The sequence below is a fragment of the Embiotoca jacksoni genome, unplaced genomic scaffold (assembly GCF_022577435.1).
Source record: "Embiotoca jacksoni isolate LCO1_2020_lvr unplaced genomic scaffold, fEmbJac1.0.p SCAF_13, whole genome shotgun sequence".
Taxonomy (NCBI): Eukaryota; Metazoa; Chordata; class Actinopteri; family Embiotocidae; genus Embiotoca; species Embiotoca jacksoni.
This window is the reverse complement of record NW_027185263.1, coordinates 12,057,826-12,073,786: the sequence shown is the minus strand read 5'-3', so window position 1 is coordinate 12,073,786 and position 15,961 is coordinate 12,057,826. Positions and strand designations below refer to the sequence as shown.

Sequence of the window (15,961 nt, the reverse complement as noted above, 5' to 3'; positions counted from 1 at the left end):
CCCATCCCCTAGCGTCCGTCCCGGGAATCTACTCTATGCGCATGGGCGGAGAAACTGCCGCTGTGCGCTGTTATTATTGTAGGAGTAATTTCTTTTTTTTTACGAAAATGGCGTCTAGTCAGGGAGGTGTGGGAGCTGTCACTGCTCTACAAAGCCATCACAACCCGAGCGGACCTCACTGGAGCCCGGGCATCAGCCAGTACCAGCACCACCACCAGCACCAGCAGCAACAGCAGCAGCAGCAGCAGCACCACTCGGCCCGCAGCCTGGACCGGACTCTGGAGGATGCCTTGTGCTCCGGGATCCTGAACCTGAGCGGCAGGAAGCTGAGGGAGTACCCGGGAATGAGCTACGATCTGACCGATACGACACAAGCAGGTGGGTGGATGTGCATGCACGGACTCTATAGGAAATCACGAGAGTGAGTCTCAGTGTGCTTCGTGTAAAAATGTGCTCGGGGATTAATGCGTTTGTGGATGCTGAATGCCCGCATTGTGCGCGGATTTTGTCTGATTTTTCTGGACAGGGGCGAATTAACGTGGAGGTGACAATATTTAAAGGGATATGCCGTCCACTGAGCGGACTTTTCTAAATGCACGTATACATCCTGGTTGTAATCCCCATGCGCACCCAGGCTCGTGTATCACACCAGTTTACTGCACAAGGGGCTCGGCTGCTGTTGTGTGGTTGTTTAGATCGACGCCGATCATTTCCCCCCTCCCCGTGAGACACATGAATGAGACGGCAGGCGCACCCAAGCAGGCGCTGTGCAGTGGTTTGCACACCGAGCTGCGGTTGATTTGGCACGTTGCATGTGGGGAACAATGTGAATGAAGCCTGAGCCCAGGTAGAAATTCTTACTCCCAATATATCATTTATGGTGAGCATGTGATACACGCAAATGTTTTTTTGTTTTTTTTTCCCAGACAAAAGATGCAAGGTACTTGCAGCCAGCCTCTCCCCCCCTGCCCGCCTTCCTGCATGCCTGCCTTGGTGTATATGCCCATATAGCTCAGACAAGAGGTAGACACAGGTCTGCTTTTGGTTTCATGTGCAGCCTGATTGCTGTTTAGCTGATCTTGGGACTTGGATCTTTATTGGGTCACCTTTTTCTGGCTCACCTTTCTCTGTAGTCTGGTCAGTCAGTAGGTCAGTATGAGGCTCACGTTTTCCAAAGGTTCAGGTCATACATACTAAATTCTACTAGACATGGTGCTCTAGCAAAGGGCTTGTCTAACTGTCACACATGAAGGACCCCCAGATTGGACTGCAATAAGATTTTGTTACTGGAAACCTAGTGTATGAGGGCATCATGGTTGTAAGTTCGTAAATAGAAGGCAGATTGAATGAATAATTGTGAAATTGGATTATTATTAGTCCTTCTCGGTCATTATCACGGCCATCAAGAAGGTGCTGAACGATAGTGTCCTCCTCTGATGTGTACACGTGCCATATGGTTACACTCTGTCATCTGCAGCTCATGGAGAGTCACTGGTTTGCTGGAAAGCTCTTACCCTATGGGTATATAAATCTTCTGCGCCAGGGTTTTGGTACATCTTCATACCCAGGCATTTTTTTGTTAACTGACAGATTTAAACACATGCATCAAATCAGAAGTAAATTCAAATTATTTGTAGCTCATAAAATGTGCATTATAGACAGATTGACTTGACTGCAGCCCCTGGAGACCAATCATGGATGGAGAACAGGTTTTTGAAGCAGACATTTTTTCCAAGCTGCACACAGATTCATAGATTTTGTTTGCTCCTATGTCCTGTGTTGATCGTCATGTTATTCTATAGGCTCTTTGGACCTGTCTTTGGACTCTCCCTCTTTCAACAGTCTAATGCAGTAATATTCTATTATTATCTATTGCTTCCTGTATGCTGCTGTAGCGAAAAAAATTTCCCCTCAGGGATTAATAAAGTAACTACCTAACCTAACCTAACCTAACCTAATTCTCCTAAATAAACATGACAGCAGAGACTTACAGTATATGACTTGTATGATTAAAATATTTCCCCTGAAGAGCTGAAGCCCTGAATATCTCCCACAGACTGCCTATTATTTGGTTAAAGAGACACAACAGGAAGTTAGATTGAATTATTTCTGGACTGTTGGCCTGTCTTGTTACAATCGACTGTTATGGTAATCAGCTTGCCTCTGTTTGAATCAAGACTGTCCAAATGTCTGTCAAGATGGTTGCATGTAAGATTTTGAAGTAACTGCTGTTATCTCAAGTGTGTTATATAACAGATAGTATTTCAAATAGATGTGAGAGAATTCATTTCTGTCTCACCTTTGATCTCTTGTTTTGACTGTGACTAATCCAGCCACCATGAATGCTGTTGTCTTTTCAACTTTTCTTTTTCACATCTTCACTTCAGTACGTCGAATAAAAGGTGTGCCAGAAGGAAGTGTCACTCTCAAATGTGGAAAGAGAGATCAACACCTCATAGTGTCATCCTTTACATCAACAAACTCTGCTGTGAAAAGTGTGTTACGATGCTGCATTTCTGGAGCATCGGTGAATCACATCACATCAGAAGCCATTCAAACTGGGTAGAATAAACAAGCTCATTTAGATTTTATAGGGCAATTTCTCACAAGTCAGAAGGCAGAGGATGTCACACACAGAGCAGTGTCTAATGAGTGGCCTCCATCTGACAGCTGAGCAGCAGAAGGTGAGAGGCCTGCTCACACGGGGGTGTCTGTTTGCAGTGTGCTGCTGGCAGTTTGTCTCCACTCAGTTTGTTTTCCCATGGGAAAGTGTGAAGAGCTCCGAGATGCTGCCCTGACCTTGCTGAGAGGGGCAAGGGAGGAGCGCACCGACCTGGGCAGATGCTCAGGTTCGTATCCCAGCTTGCCCCATGCCTGCCATTTACCCTAACCCCAAGGGTACGCACATGTCGAAGTGTGAGGTGCTTCCACTGTGGTGTGTTTAAATGCATTATTCTCAGACTTACAACAAATTGTAGAATCCTAATAAAGACATTTTAAACATAAACTATAATAGTTTATTTGCAGTAAGAATATGGAACATGTAGGAGATTGTGGTTTTAGTTTATTTACCCTGCAGACTGCACAGAATCTCTACAAATCTTCCCTCTACTCACACTTTCATGTATTATCTATGAAGGGTTTAGTGTAATATTTAACAGACAAATAAAGTTGAAGATAGAAAGAATGTGAGGTAAAAGAAATTATGAAGAAGTGTGATTTCTTTCACCAAATTAGAGTGCATGCAATAGTAATTTCACAGCCAAGAACAAACCAAAAACATGTCCAAACTTCTGTAGCGTACCAGAGCTGGTTGAATCAGGTGGCAAAATGTACGCAGCACAGTTTGTTTGATTTAGTGTGACTTGAAGCACACGGTAAACCTCACACTGTGTCGTTGCCACATTCCTTAGAAGTTTGACTCTTGAAGGACGAGCTCTACAAGGACAAAAGCTGCCATTCTTGGATTTAATAATCAACCAGTGTAAGTGCCCTTGCTCATTAGAATAGAAGCACCATGCAGGCTGACTCGTTCCAAAGACTCCAAGAGGCCTGGCAGCTCCAAAAATATACCCACAACACCACACTGTGCTTCTCATGCTTGGTGCTCTGTCATACTTAAATTAAATATCATCCTTGTCTTCTGAAAGCCTCTCTTCTTTGCTCATGTCATGGCCGACCTGTGAATAGCAGGCCCAGTTTGGAGGCTGCTCAAAAGAACTGCACCCCACAATTAATGTCTATACAACAGACACCATATAGAGTGCATCTTTTAAGAAAACGGCTGATTGTCTTTATTTGTAACCAGTTTTTTAGCGATCAGCAAAAAGAGAGTAACCTGAAAAAAAATTCACATTCCAGACTGGTTAGTTTTCTTTCTAGTTGCACCTCTGCATGTCTGGACAAGACCCAGGCATTCCTGTCAACAAGTATGCAAGGCCTTATCATATTGATGATGCTGCTGTTAAATATTTGGATATTAATATGAAGCCACCAGAAGTTGAATGATACTAATGCAGTATGTCTCTGTTTGCAGGATATTAAACCGTTGGAACAGGTTTCTTAGTAAATGCTTACTGGAGATTTTGGAAGTGTGACACTGATCTTGTGTTAGGAAAGTCTTCCTCACATAACTTCAGTAATTTAAGAAGTCTGAAGATGCTGACTCCAGTCAGATTTCTGGGATATTTTAGGAGCTGGATGGAAAACGAAACGCAACCTGTTCTTAACAAGCCCATACCACTGATAAAACCTTAAATTTGGCCAGGGTATAATGTTAAAGCTACAGTTATGTTTAAAGTATAGCAGGGGTTCCTTTTAAGGGCACAACTTTAGATTGTTTTCATCATTCATTTTATCAGTATGCTGCCTTTTCAATAGATCATGCATATTTTAGTCTATAATGTCAGAAAGCACTTGCTCAGTTCTCATGTTACATCTCTAATTGATTCTTTTGTTTGAACAACAGCTTTAAAATCAAGGTATTGAAGTTACATTGATATTAAACAGATAGCCTACACTAAAGAAAGATGAACCACCAAGTGTTTGACATTTGATGAGTGACTTGTCAAAACCAGCTGTAGTCTGTACTAATCGTGAGAAAATACAAAGAGAAGCTTGTTAGTGATATAAGGGAAGCTGTGCTAATTTTTTATGTCGTTTTATGTCTGGGTAAGATCAGACGTTAGCTGCGGTGACGCATCCCATATGGGACATTGCTAATCAGGTAGTTCTAGTGTTCTAGTGTCAAGCTGTGTATCAAGTGTGCAGCCACAGCTTCTGCTTCTTCATGCACAATGCAGAACATAGGTCAATTGTCTGATATGTGATTTCATTTCATCCAGTCACCAATTTCATTTTCCAGGATCAAAGACTCAAAGTAAGACTTTGAAGTAAATATTTTAGGCACTATATATATGGAAAAGCCTGACAACATAATCAAACATTATATGGACTTTATAGCTTATAATGATGTGTCTCTATGTTTGTGTACAATTGGGTGTCTATGAATGTGTCTGCATGTGTGTGTTGTCAGTATGGAGCCGCTGAGTGAAGACTGTCAAAATGTCTACAAGATATTTGAGCTAATCTGGTCAGGGAGTATAGTTCCTTTGTGGGTGTAATGCTCAGACAAGACCAAGTTTGTGGCTGACTGTGATTACAAGCCCCCACAGACAACCCCCTACTACTGAGCATACAACTGATCCACAGACCGCCCGCTCCCTGAGGCCAAACCTCACCCAGAACAATCTGCGCGCCTCAACCGGGAGCCCACCCAAACTCCCACGCTGCTTTATTTTATTGTCAGTGATCGGCACTCTGTAAATCTCAAAAATGCTAAGCCCTCTCAGGCACCTATAGATGACTGAGCACCAACCACCTTAATCCACACAGAGGCCCACACTATAACCCACAGAAGGTGCCTGCCTGCTGTGAACACACAGCAGCAGTCCTGACCACACCCACAACCTGCCAGCCAGACTCTGTGGTCACGTCTGCTGCAGAGGGCAATTAATTAACCCCAATTAATCATGTTTTTGTCATGTTCCTTCTCTGTTTTCATTAAACTGAACCCTGTGGTGATGTTGCTAAAAATTAAAAAGAGATTTCTATATTTTGGTCCAATTTTTCTACAGTTTCACTCTGTGATTCTTGTAGACCATAAGTGCTGTACTGCTGTTGTATTGTTACAGTAAGATGATCACAGGCTGAAGGCAATCTTAATAGGCCTACAACCATTTCCTGTTCTGTAGCAACTCACAGTGGAGAGACGTCTTATATTCATTTATGAACTCAGCAGGATATCTATTAGAGTTTGCTGTGTCATAAGAAGACATATCCAGGCATCATCTGCACTGACAACATAAATGAATAGATTGCTGAGGGTGCAGCACATAGTGGAGTCTTGGTGGAGTGCTCATCTGCCTCGGCCCTGTCCTGCGGGAGCTCTAGGCGACCAGCAGGTGGATTAAAGACCCACTGTGGGCTGCAGATGGTGCATGTCTCCGGTTGGAGGAGGGAGAAGGGGATGGAGGCGGACAGGCATACAAAGACCACCTCCACCCCACCAACCCCCTCCATCTCCCATCGACCCACATGATTCCACTGCTCCAGAAGAATCCCCAGTTGTGGGGCTGGAGGGAGGAGTCTGTTTACAGCTGAGTTACAGCATCAAGGTCCAGGCCTGTAGGGAGAAGCAGAATTAACTCAAAATGAAAAGCAAGTATAGCCTGTGACCTCAGCTTTGGTCTTTCCCCCCATGTGCTAATTTCTGTTTACCTCAACCTCTTGACTTCTTTTCCCTTCGTGCTGCTGACTGTCTCCTGGTCTGCTTCTCACTTCTGCTTACTGACTGCTGTCTGCAACAGAGTGCAGCCTGTCAGGTCTGCTGTTGGTCGTTTAAGGCTGGTCAAAAATGAGAGTTTATTTAAAGGCCAAGACAGAACTCACACACTGTTTGTTTTTAGGGTTAACAGTTCCAACATATGCATGAATATCTTAAAATGCTATTTGAATAAAAGCTAATAGATGTATACGCTTTGTGCCAATCCATCCACACTAAACAGCAACCCCTTAACAGTAGGTCAATGAGTGTTTGCTTTCAGTAAAGCTCATGGAGCTTAATTGTTTGATAAAGGCTGGTAGCTACATGGAGTTGCATGTATTAAGAGGATGGAGGAGCAGTAGTGTTTGCTTTTACAGCAGTGAGGATGGGCCACTTCAGTTAGGAGGGACAGAATAATTGAAAGCTCTCTGTTTATCTGGAGCTGTGCAGCTCCTCACACAGGTCTCTAATTATCTTGTCACCCAGAGATAATTCAGAAGACAAGATTGTTAACACACACACACACACACACACACACACACACACACACACACACACACACACACACACACATTGATTCCTCCCCCCCCCCTCGATTTGCAGCCGGTGAATTCTCTACAATGCAAGGTGTCCTCTGCATGTCTCATTCTCATAGGTTCCTATGCATGTTCGTGTTTCCTGTCGAAATGCTGTTTGTGTCAGGGTTTATTTAACCGAAAACAGACAGAAAGTGATGGAAATATTTTATGGCTTTGTGCACATGTGTGTGCATGGAAATGTCATGGGCTGCGTGAGTGATTCAGCAACCTTGAAGAATAATGTGCCGGTACTCACGCTTTATGCATGCATGCAGAAAATGTAGGACTCCTGAATGAATCTGGTTTATGTTGAATATGAGGATTGAGTATGTTGTATACATGCACTGCTTATACAAAAGCAGTAATTAGAAGCATCAATTAGAGGTCTAACTTGTATGCTTCACTTGTACATAAGACATATTAGAATTTAATGGGCAGATAGTAATGAGTTTAACTCAGTTTTATTGGATGAACCTTTTCCTTTTTAAACCCACAATGAGCTTCTTGTCATTTCACATGCCTAAAGATTTCTTGGTTTTGGCATTTCCCTTTACTTCTGCAGTTGATAAGGTTGTAGGAATTGCAAAATCATTAGTTTGCTGTTTGCTATAATGAACAGCCTTAAATTACCCCCTTATATGTTCTAGACTTAAAGTTGTTTAATATCAGGCCCTGAAGAAATCATTTATATTACAATTGCAAGTTAATTTAAGATTTGACATGATCAGGAACATGGGAAAATGTGGAATGAGGACAGACAGCCGAGTAATGACATTAACCAACTGTATCTGCTTGAGTGTGCTGCTTTACTTTGATGTGATAGTGCCAGAATCCTAAATATTTTATCATAAGTGGCAACTGCAAATGGGAGGCTGTGCTCGTATTCATTGACTGGAGCAGAGATTGCATTCATATTCGAGTTGCAGGATAGAAGCAGCCGCTCCTCGCTGATGATTGCAGGGCTGTGATTTTACTGCAAACTGGCTTCAGTGGTAAAGCAGAGACATCGAGTTGTAGTCGGGTCCGCATTAACACTCTCATATAGTTTTAATTTAATAGCCATTTTACAGAAAAAAACCCCCTGTGAAATGGCCCTTTTTTGTGTTTTTATAATTACAATACCGATTTCACAAATATAAAACTTTAAATATTTGTTAATCAAGTCCATGTTTATTAAAAATGCAGATTTATTTTTTAAGCTAAATACAATTATATTTCTACCACTCTCCACCCTTGATAGTAATCTAAAGCCATTACTGTGCCACTCCCAGTAAGATCGATGTTGGGAATACTGAGATATCACACTGCCAGTAGCACTTAGTCCTTCAAAGCCCAAGACTCTGGTGTAATCTTAGACCAGTGTTCAATGAAGAGGCACGTTACCCACTACTCTGACACAGGAACGTATTGATCAGGCTGTCAAGTCTATGGCCTAAAGCAAACGCAAAGGAGGGTGCGCACAGCTGGAAAAGGTTACAGCCGGAATGTCACCTGTATGTTTCAGGCGGACATATTTCATTAACTTCAGTTCTTCCTCCTTGCAGATCTGTCCAAGAATCGTCTCACAGAAGTCCCCCCAGAAGTGTGTATGTTCGCCCCCCTCGAGTCCCTCAACCTATACCACAACTGCATCAAGTGCATCCCAGAAGCCATTATCAATCTGCAGATACTGACTTATCTTGACATCAGGTGAGCTCTTTCTAACACTATACTTTCAGTTATGTTCCCCAGTTTCATTATACACATTCAACAAAAGTGAGTGTTTATGTGTTGCAGCTTTTTTGTTTCTCGAGAGGTACTTTGTTCCCCTTTCAGTACACAAACAGGGTGAAAATGCTCAAATGAAAGAGACACATTTCCTCTTTTGCTGAAACTCAATTCCCACTCATCATGTCCTTGCTGTTATATGCTTCTGTACACTGTTTTGAATGTAGGTCAATGCCTTGTGTTTCTCCCACAGCCGGAATCTCCTGTCAATTTTGCCAAAATATCTGTTCACCCTCCCCCTCAAAGTCCTGCTTGTGAGCAACAACAAGCTGGTATCCATCCCCGAGGAGATTGGCAAGGCCAAAGAGTTGATGGAGCTGGTAAGCAGTGTGTTTGCATCAGTGCATGTGACCTTTACTGTGCAGACAGAGTGTAATCCCATTTCTTACACTTTGTCTCCCCCTTGCAGGACGTGAGTTGTAATGAGATCCAGGTACTGCCAGCTCAGGTCGGGAGGCTTCAAGCCTTACGAGAACTCAACATCAGGAAGAACTGTCTTCACATGCTGCCTGAGGGTCAGTCCATCACTCAGGATGCTTTCTATTTTTCTTTCACTCTTTATAGATGCCTCATCTGAGATTTTTTTGGGAGACATGCCAGTCCTCTTGCTTTCAAGAAATCCACCTCCGCAGTGTTTGTTTTGTGTTGGCTGTTGTCTTACCACTAGCGCAGCCAAAATCACCTTGATGAAACTGAACACCGTGTATTGAAGCAATGCTTCATTAACTTCAGCAATGCTTCAATACACGACAGAAGCAAATGATCCCTGAAGTGCCAAGGCATGTCTAAATAACTTAACTGTAACACAACGAGCCAGTCTTTGCTGTTTAGATTTGATCAAATTGTGTGTTCAAGTCATTTAAATTTACCAACATGGAACTCTCTTATGAAGCAGACTTAAAGGGCAGATGCAGACACCTCATCCCATTAGAGTGAATTCAAATCAAAAATGTAACACGATCACACTCTTAAGTTGGAGAGCTCAGTCTGTAAACTACAAAGATTTTTTTAATGAAATATGTCAATTACAAAGACTTTGGAAGATATGAGAATCTACTGTGAAAGTCTACTGTGAAGATGCTGTCGAGTTGCATTATGGGAATTGTAAGATCTAATATTTTTGGAGCATTACCCATACAAGGCTCAGAAAAAGTTGAGATATGTCAATAGATCTGACACATCAGTATTGTTCAAGTTCCACAACTTTATAGAATTGCAATACTCTGCAATTAGATGTCATATTACTGCATATCAGTCCAAAAGTAAGACTAATATGGACTTGCAGTACTTTGATTGCAGCATAACAAAGCATTCAATGTGCTGTCCATTGTGTAGTGGAAGCAGTGCATCACATCACAACAAAAGCTTTATACCTTTCAGAGTTGGCTGACCTGCCTCTCATCCGACTTGACTTCTCCTGCAATAAGATCACAGAGATTCCTCCAGCCTACAGGAAGCTCAGGCAGCTGCAGCACATCATCCTAGACAACAATCCTATGCAGTCTCCACCCGCACAGGTATGTGCATCCACTTCATGGCTGTGCTGGTGCCTATATGTGGAATCAAACATGCAGCTCAAATGGCTTTGGTTGGATTTGTTCATGAACACCTCTCACGTTCTAATTAACCTGGTAAAATTGCACCATCTAGTGGATTAATAAATGTATTTCTTTCTTTGATGGTTAAAACAGCTCTGACTCTCGAGATACCTTCTGTGCGTTTGTGTGTTTCAGATTTGTCTGAAGGGCAAAGTGCACATATTCAAGTACCTGAACATGCAGGCGTGTAGAATGGACAAGAAACCCGACACCCTGGACCTCCCCTCCCTCGGCAAACGATGCCTTCCACAGCCGCTTACAGATAGGTACTGACACATTGACCAAGTATTGTTTCATCATTGTCTGTTAATTACTTATAATTTCTATCAATTACTTTATTCTTTAAAAACATGCTATTATTTATATATATTTTTCTATTCTGGTGTCTTTATAAGATTGTTTTGCATGTTTCCAGCATGGAAGATTTTTATCCCAGTAAGAACCATGGGCCTGACTCTGGAATCGGTAGTGACAATGGTGACAAGAGGCTGTCTACAACAGAGGTCAGAGTTCAAACACACAGCACTAAATGAATGCACTGCCAATGGTTGATGTTGCAACATTTTGTGATACACAGATGCGTCATTTTCCTCCTGACACACTGCTAAGCAATGTTCAATTAAAGCTGCCAGCCAGCAGGTATTAGTTTTATTTGTAAAATGCAATTTTTAGCGTAGTAAATCTAAAAAAATCAGGCTCTCTCTCAGGCTCAGGCGCTAACATTCACATAGTGACTTTTCAGACAATATTGAAAAGGATAAAAAAAAGACTTTGTTCAAAATACCGCTAAAAAAACAAGTATGCTGCCAAAGAAAGCCAGTCAATCAGAGGCAGTTGTAAAAAGAAAAACACTGGCTGAGGATCAAAAAATGTGAGCAGACGAGACAAAACAATGGCTGGACAGGTACGGCGACAATCTGGCAAGAAGTGAGTGCTGACTGGGCACTGCGACAGAGCTGGTAATGGGCAGCAAGTCTGCAGGGAGGTGGGCCATCAGGGGTGACTGTCTGAGGTGCGAAGCTCTCTGAATGTGAGTGGTGAACAGATGGACAATAATCGAGTCTAGATTGAGATGAGAGGCTGTCATGGAAATGTACAACTCCGAACCGTGCGAGTTCGGGAATCTGTCCCAGATTCAAGTAGCCTCCCTGCTGCCCCTCAGCTAAGCAAGTGCAACATGCAGTATGTCATTATTCCAATGACAGCAGAACTGAAACTGCACTGAGACTGAAACCAGTCTGAAATGTATAAAGTCAAGTTCAGAGGTACGTCTGGCTAGACGTCTACAGCTACAGCTATAACTCTTAAAATCAATCTTGGTGCAAGAAATGGAAACACTGATGGAAAGTGATTAATAAGTAGAGATGAATGTTTTTTTTCTCCCACAAGATTAGTAAGGCAACAAGTCACTGGTAAAAAAAAAAAAAATAGGTACGGGGTGAATCAGATGATGCAATTATTTAAGTTGTTACACAATCATTTATTTAAAGGCTTTATTTAAAATGTCAACTATTCTAAAATAGAAGTACTAAAATGTATGTATATAGATGAATTTGAACCAAACCTAGAACTCACTTCTCCTTCTGCTCTGCTCTTCCAGCCTTCAGACGACGATACAGTCAGCCTGCACTCTCAGGTTTCAGAGACAGCCCGGGCTGATGCCCTCTCTCTCCTCTCCAAAATGGACTCTTGCAAAGGTTACCGAAAATAAGTATCACATATACCCTTCTAAAGCAATACGCGGAGACTCGGGGTTGTTGAATGAAGTGCCTAAAATATGACAGTTCATATGATGAACGCGGATGCTTCCTCCCTCTATCAGATCAGGATCTCTATGACTTTATAGAGCCCAACCCCGACGAGGATCCTGCTCTGTCAGAGTGTGATGGGCAGCAAAGCAGTCATGTGTCTTGTATAAAGGTATCTATCAGTCTGTCTTACGTACACACATCTTAAAGATATTAAGATTAGTCTTAAAAAGATTTTAGAAGAAGAAGATGAAAAGTCAGAGAAGGTCCATGAAAGACAAAATCAGTTTCTGTTTATTGATCCCTGTCATGCTGTGTCTGTCTGTGTTTCAGGAACTTGAGAAAGTTCTTAACATGTCTCAGCAAAGCAAAGATAAGGACAGCTGGAAAGAGGAGTCAGGGTGAGTTAATGCTTTCTTTGCAGACAAACCTTTTAGCTCTGATGGTTTGAGTAAACATCTTTTTCTTCTTCATCATCGTCATTATATTATTATTATTAGTAGAAATTTCAGAAAAGATTTGAAGTAAATCAACTTTTGCTAATCAGGAGCTGCAGGGTGTCTGTAATGAGCTGATTTTTGCTCGCATCACAAGTGGTTTAACCTTCTGGCTGCTCGATGAGTCATATAGAAGCTGAACTCCAGACAGCTCCTTTTAGCTGACTTTTAGACTTGGCTTAAATGCTGTTTTGTGTCTGTCAGCTCTTTGCACCGGCAAACATGAGAGGATCTGTTGGTAATGTTAGCAGCTGTAACTACACTCATAGTGCCGTGTACAATGTATTTAAACACCTGGAAATAGTTCAGAAAGTGTATCCTGCAAACAGCTGGGTAAACATGTGCAGTCCTGATTTTATGTTCATTGCATCAATAACACATGCACATCATGGAGTCTTGAGTTTAGTTTACATAATTTAACTTACATTTGTGTGACTGTTTCCAAAAGATTGCAGTTTTTTGACAGCTCTGAGCCTTTTTTGAAATTCGTATTTGTAATGGTAATCAAGCTTCTGATGACAAACACTTTGATCATCGACTATTCCCAGTTCCGATAAGGAGCAGCTACTTGAGGAAGAGGATGATGAGCTAAAGGAAGTGCTGGATCTGAGGAAAATTGCAGTTCAACTTTTGCAGCAGGAGCAGCAGAACAGGTGTGTGGTTCTCACTTCTCTTCTGTTGTAACGTAACAGCAGACATCTGGTAGATCTTCGTTTGCTGCACTGCTTGAATCTGCCTCCTTCTTCTCTTGCTTCCTCCTCACTCTTCATCATGTAACATACATATGAATGTGTGGACAGGCTAACACCTTACAGGGGAGGTTGTTTCCTGTTTTTTAGACTGTGCCGCCCCACCGTACTCACCACTGAAAGCAATTTGTGAAAAGATCACTCGTGTGCTTTTGGATTCTTTATCTTTCAGTATCCAGACAGATATTTTTACTGACATCTCCAAATATATCAGCACCACTTTCCATATTTTGTCTCTTCAAAGCAAATCCTTGTCAGCTTCACTTCTCTTACTCTCTTGTCCTTCCTTCCCTGCTCTCTCCCCTGACTCGGCTGCTGCTTCTGTTTGATGTGTGGCCTGTAGACGGCGGTCGTTAATTTGCAGAGCAGAGAGTCTTATACACCGGCGGAGAGTGACAGGCCGGGCGCACAGGTAGGCCGATTTTTATTGGCACCATTTACAGTTTGACGGTTTGCATGTCACATTTCCTAGGAATCCGCTGGTCTCTTGTGTTTTTCTGTTTCTACCTCAACAAGTACAAGGCATACTGCAAGTAATGCTGTTAAAACATACATTCCGATACAGGTGTCTGTGGATGTTTTTGTTCTTTAACAGTATGAGGAAATATGAACTGTTTTGATATTTTAATGTATGAAAATGTATGAAAAAAAGTGGAATTAGTTCACCCTTCCCGTGACCCAGAACTTTGATAAGTGTTGGGGGAATCAGTGCTGTAGATATAAGATATAATCCCATCTATTGTGCTGATGAAAAGCCCTGTTTTGCTCAAATGTTGAAATTCTGTTTGAAATCGACTTAGCCAAATAATTTGTGAAAGTACTATCAATTAGGACCCCTCCCAGTTTTAACAAAGCATAGCATAACATTTATAGAGTACTATAAACCATGCCTGTACATGTTTCTGTCTGCAGGTTCCTCAGTCACTCTGGGAGCACCAGCAGCAAACCGAGGCTGTCTCCTCAGACCGCTCGAAGGTACCATGTGGACTTTGCCACAGTCAGTGCAGTTCAATCCTGCTGAACAGAAGCACACACTTATACTGGAGCCAGTGTAGAGGCCACGTGGCACTAAAAAAACTGAAATATTTATCTGCTATGAAGAAAAATTCAAGAAGTTGTCCTTAGTCTGCCTTTCTCAGCATGATAATGACCTCATGTCTCTATCAGCAGTGTATATTCCAAGAAATGAGGTCCGAGGAGTTTTTAATGTAATCTAAATGTAAAGCAGTTATCTGATATTACTTTGCGTCTTTATTTCAGTGCTTCTCTGGATGAAGGAAGTAGCGGAGCATCAGTACTGAGTGGGCAGGTACAAGCTCTTGTACTTCAAAGCAAACATGCTATATTTATCATGCCAACCTTCTCATGTCTGTCTTTGTTTATGGCCGCGCCTCCCATTCATTCTGTGAGATTTTCTTTCTGGAGGATGCAGAGAATTATTTTAATTTCAACCATCTGCTTTTATAGCCTTCTTCTTCGTGCTCCTTTGATGGCAGCTTGAAGACAGATCAGTCAGATTCAGAGCCGAAGTGGCCTGAAGTCCCACCTGTCCTCAATCAGAATGAAGATCGCAGGCGAAACAAATACCTGAGAAAAGATTATCTGAAGGTATGAGCATGCACATGTTCCCATAATCACACTGAACATTCTGCAGAACAAATATAATTACTTGCCTGAGGAGAAATTCTAATCCTCAGAAATCTCAGAAATGAGTGTTACCACTCCACAGAATGAATGGACCATTTGTAGAGAACACAGACATGAAGGAAGGAATGTGTTAAGTGCCATGAAATAACCTATGTTGTGATTTGGCGATATATAAATAAAGTTGAATTGAATTGAATTGAAGGGTTACATTTGACATACTTGTCAGCAATGTGTCTCAATCAGTCATGTCCCAGTAATCTAGATGGGGCAACAATTGATAGTGATCCTTCCTGTGAAAAAATCTTGTGCCAAGGTCTTCCAAGTAATACTAATAGAGAGGGCATGTCACAAAAAGGGCATGGATTATATCCAAACAAGCCCACATGTACACACATAGCTGCCAAAATTAAAGTGCAGCAGTGAAAATATTCTTAAATTTCCATATTTAGGTCATCTCTAATTATTTGTCCCATTTTTCTTTGGCCTTCACACGAATGCTGAGCTATGGAGTTAGATACTTTTTCCCCATGCTATCGCCTGAAGGCAAATAAGCAGTAAACATCAGAATTTGTACCTGACTTCTCTGCAAACCATCAATCACACACATTTGGCAGCATACCAACTTTTTGACAGCGGTTTGTCCTTTGGATGATGTTAACTTAAAAAAGAAATAAGACGTGTACTGTAACTGTTATTGTTGGTACAATGGAATTTTTTTTTTATTACTTCTGGATTACAAAATAAAAGATTTCAAAGCAATTATAGAAAAGAAAACATATGGAAAGGTATTTTTTGAGAGCAGGCTTGGAGGGGATTGGAGTATTGGCGGGACACAAAAACACAAACTGCTCTCCTGTTGTAGTGTCATGATAAACCACTGATCTCACACAGTTTTCATAGTGTCTGCTCCTTTGTTAGTTCCAATAAAAACTAGTTACAGTGAGATTTAGGGATTCTCCCAAGTAACTGGGGCATGGTCTCTGGAAATACAACCTGCTCCTGAGTTTTTTCTTCTCTTTGCCCAACACAAATTAAGTTTTTTGTACTGTGTT

At 41.8% G+C, this 15,961-nt stretch overlaps 1 protein-coding gene across 2 annotated transcripts in view; it reads left to right on the top strand.

The window, feature by feature from the left end:
* Positions 1-33: 33 nt before the first annotated feature.
* lrch2 (leucine-rich repeats and calponin homology (CH) domain containing 2) overlaps positions 34-15,961 on the top strand; it is a 29,774-nt gene continuing 13,846 nt past the window's right edge. The window contains exons 1-15 of one of the 2 annotated variants that reach the window (XM_069146554.1): positions 34-378; positions 8,448-8,592; positions 8,864-8,990; positions 9,080-9,185; positions 10,051-10,187; positions 10,404-10,534; positions 10,684-10,771; positions 11,869-11,965; positions 12,091-12,188; positions 12,350-12,417; positions 13,062-13,166; positions 13,606-13,674; positions 14,175-14,237; positions 14,523-14,571; positions 14,730-14,870. In XM_069146554.1, the coding sequence (XP_069002655.1) occupies positions 36-378; positions 8,448-8,592; positions 8,864-8,990; positions 9,080-9,185; positions 10,051-10,187; positions 10,404-10,534; positions 10,684-10,771; positions 11,869-11,965; positions 12,091-12,188; positions 12,350-12,417; positions 13,062-13,166; positions 13,606-13,674; positions 14,175-14,237; positions 14,523-14,571; positions 14,730-14,870 (1,767 nt within the window). In that variant the 5' untranslated portion in view covers positions 34-35. The remainder of the gene's footprint in view (positions 379-8,447; positions 8,593-8,863; positions 8,991-9,079; positions 9,186-10,050; positions 10,188-10,403; positions 10,535-10,683; positions 10,772-11,868; positions 11,966-12,090; positions 12,189-12,349; positions 12,418-13,061; positions 13,167-13,605; positions 13,675-14,174; positions 14,238-14,522; positions 14,572-14,729; positions 14,871-15,961) is intronic. The other variant, XM_069146555.1, reaches the window with a different exon arrangement.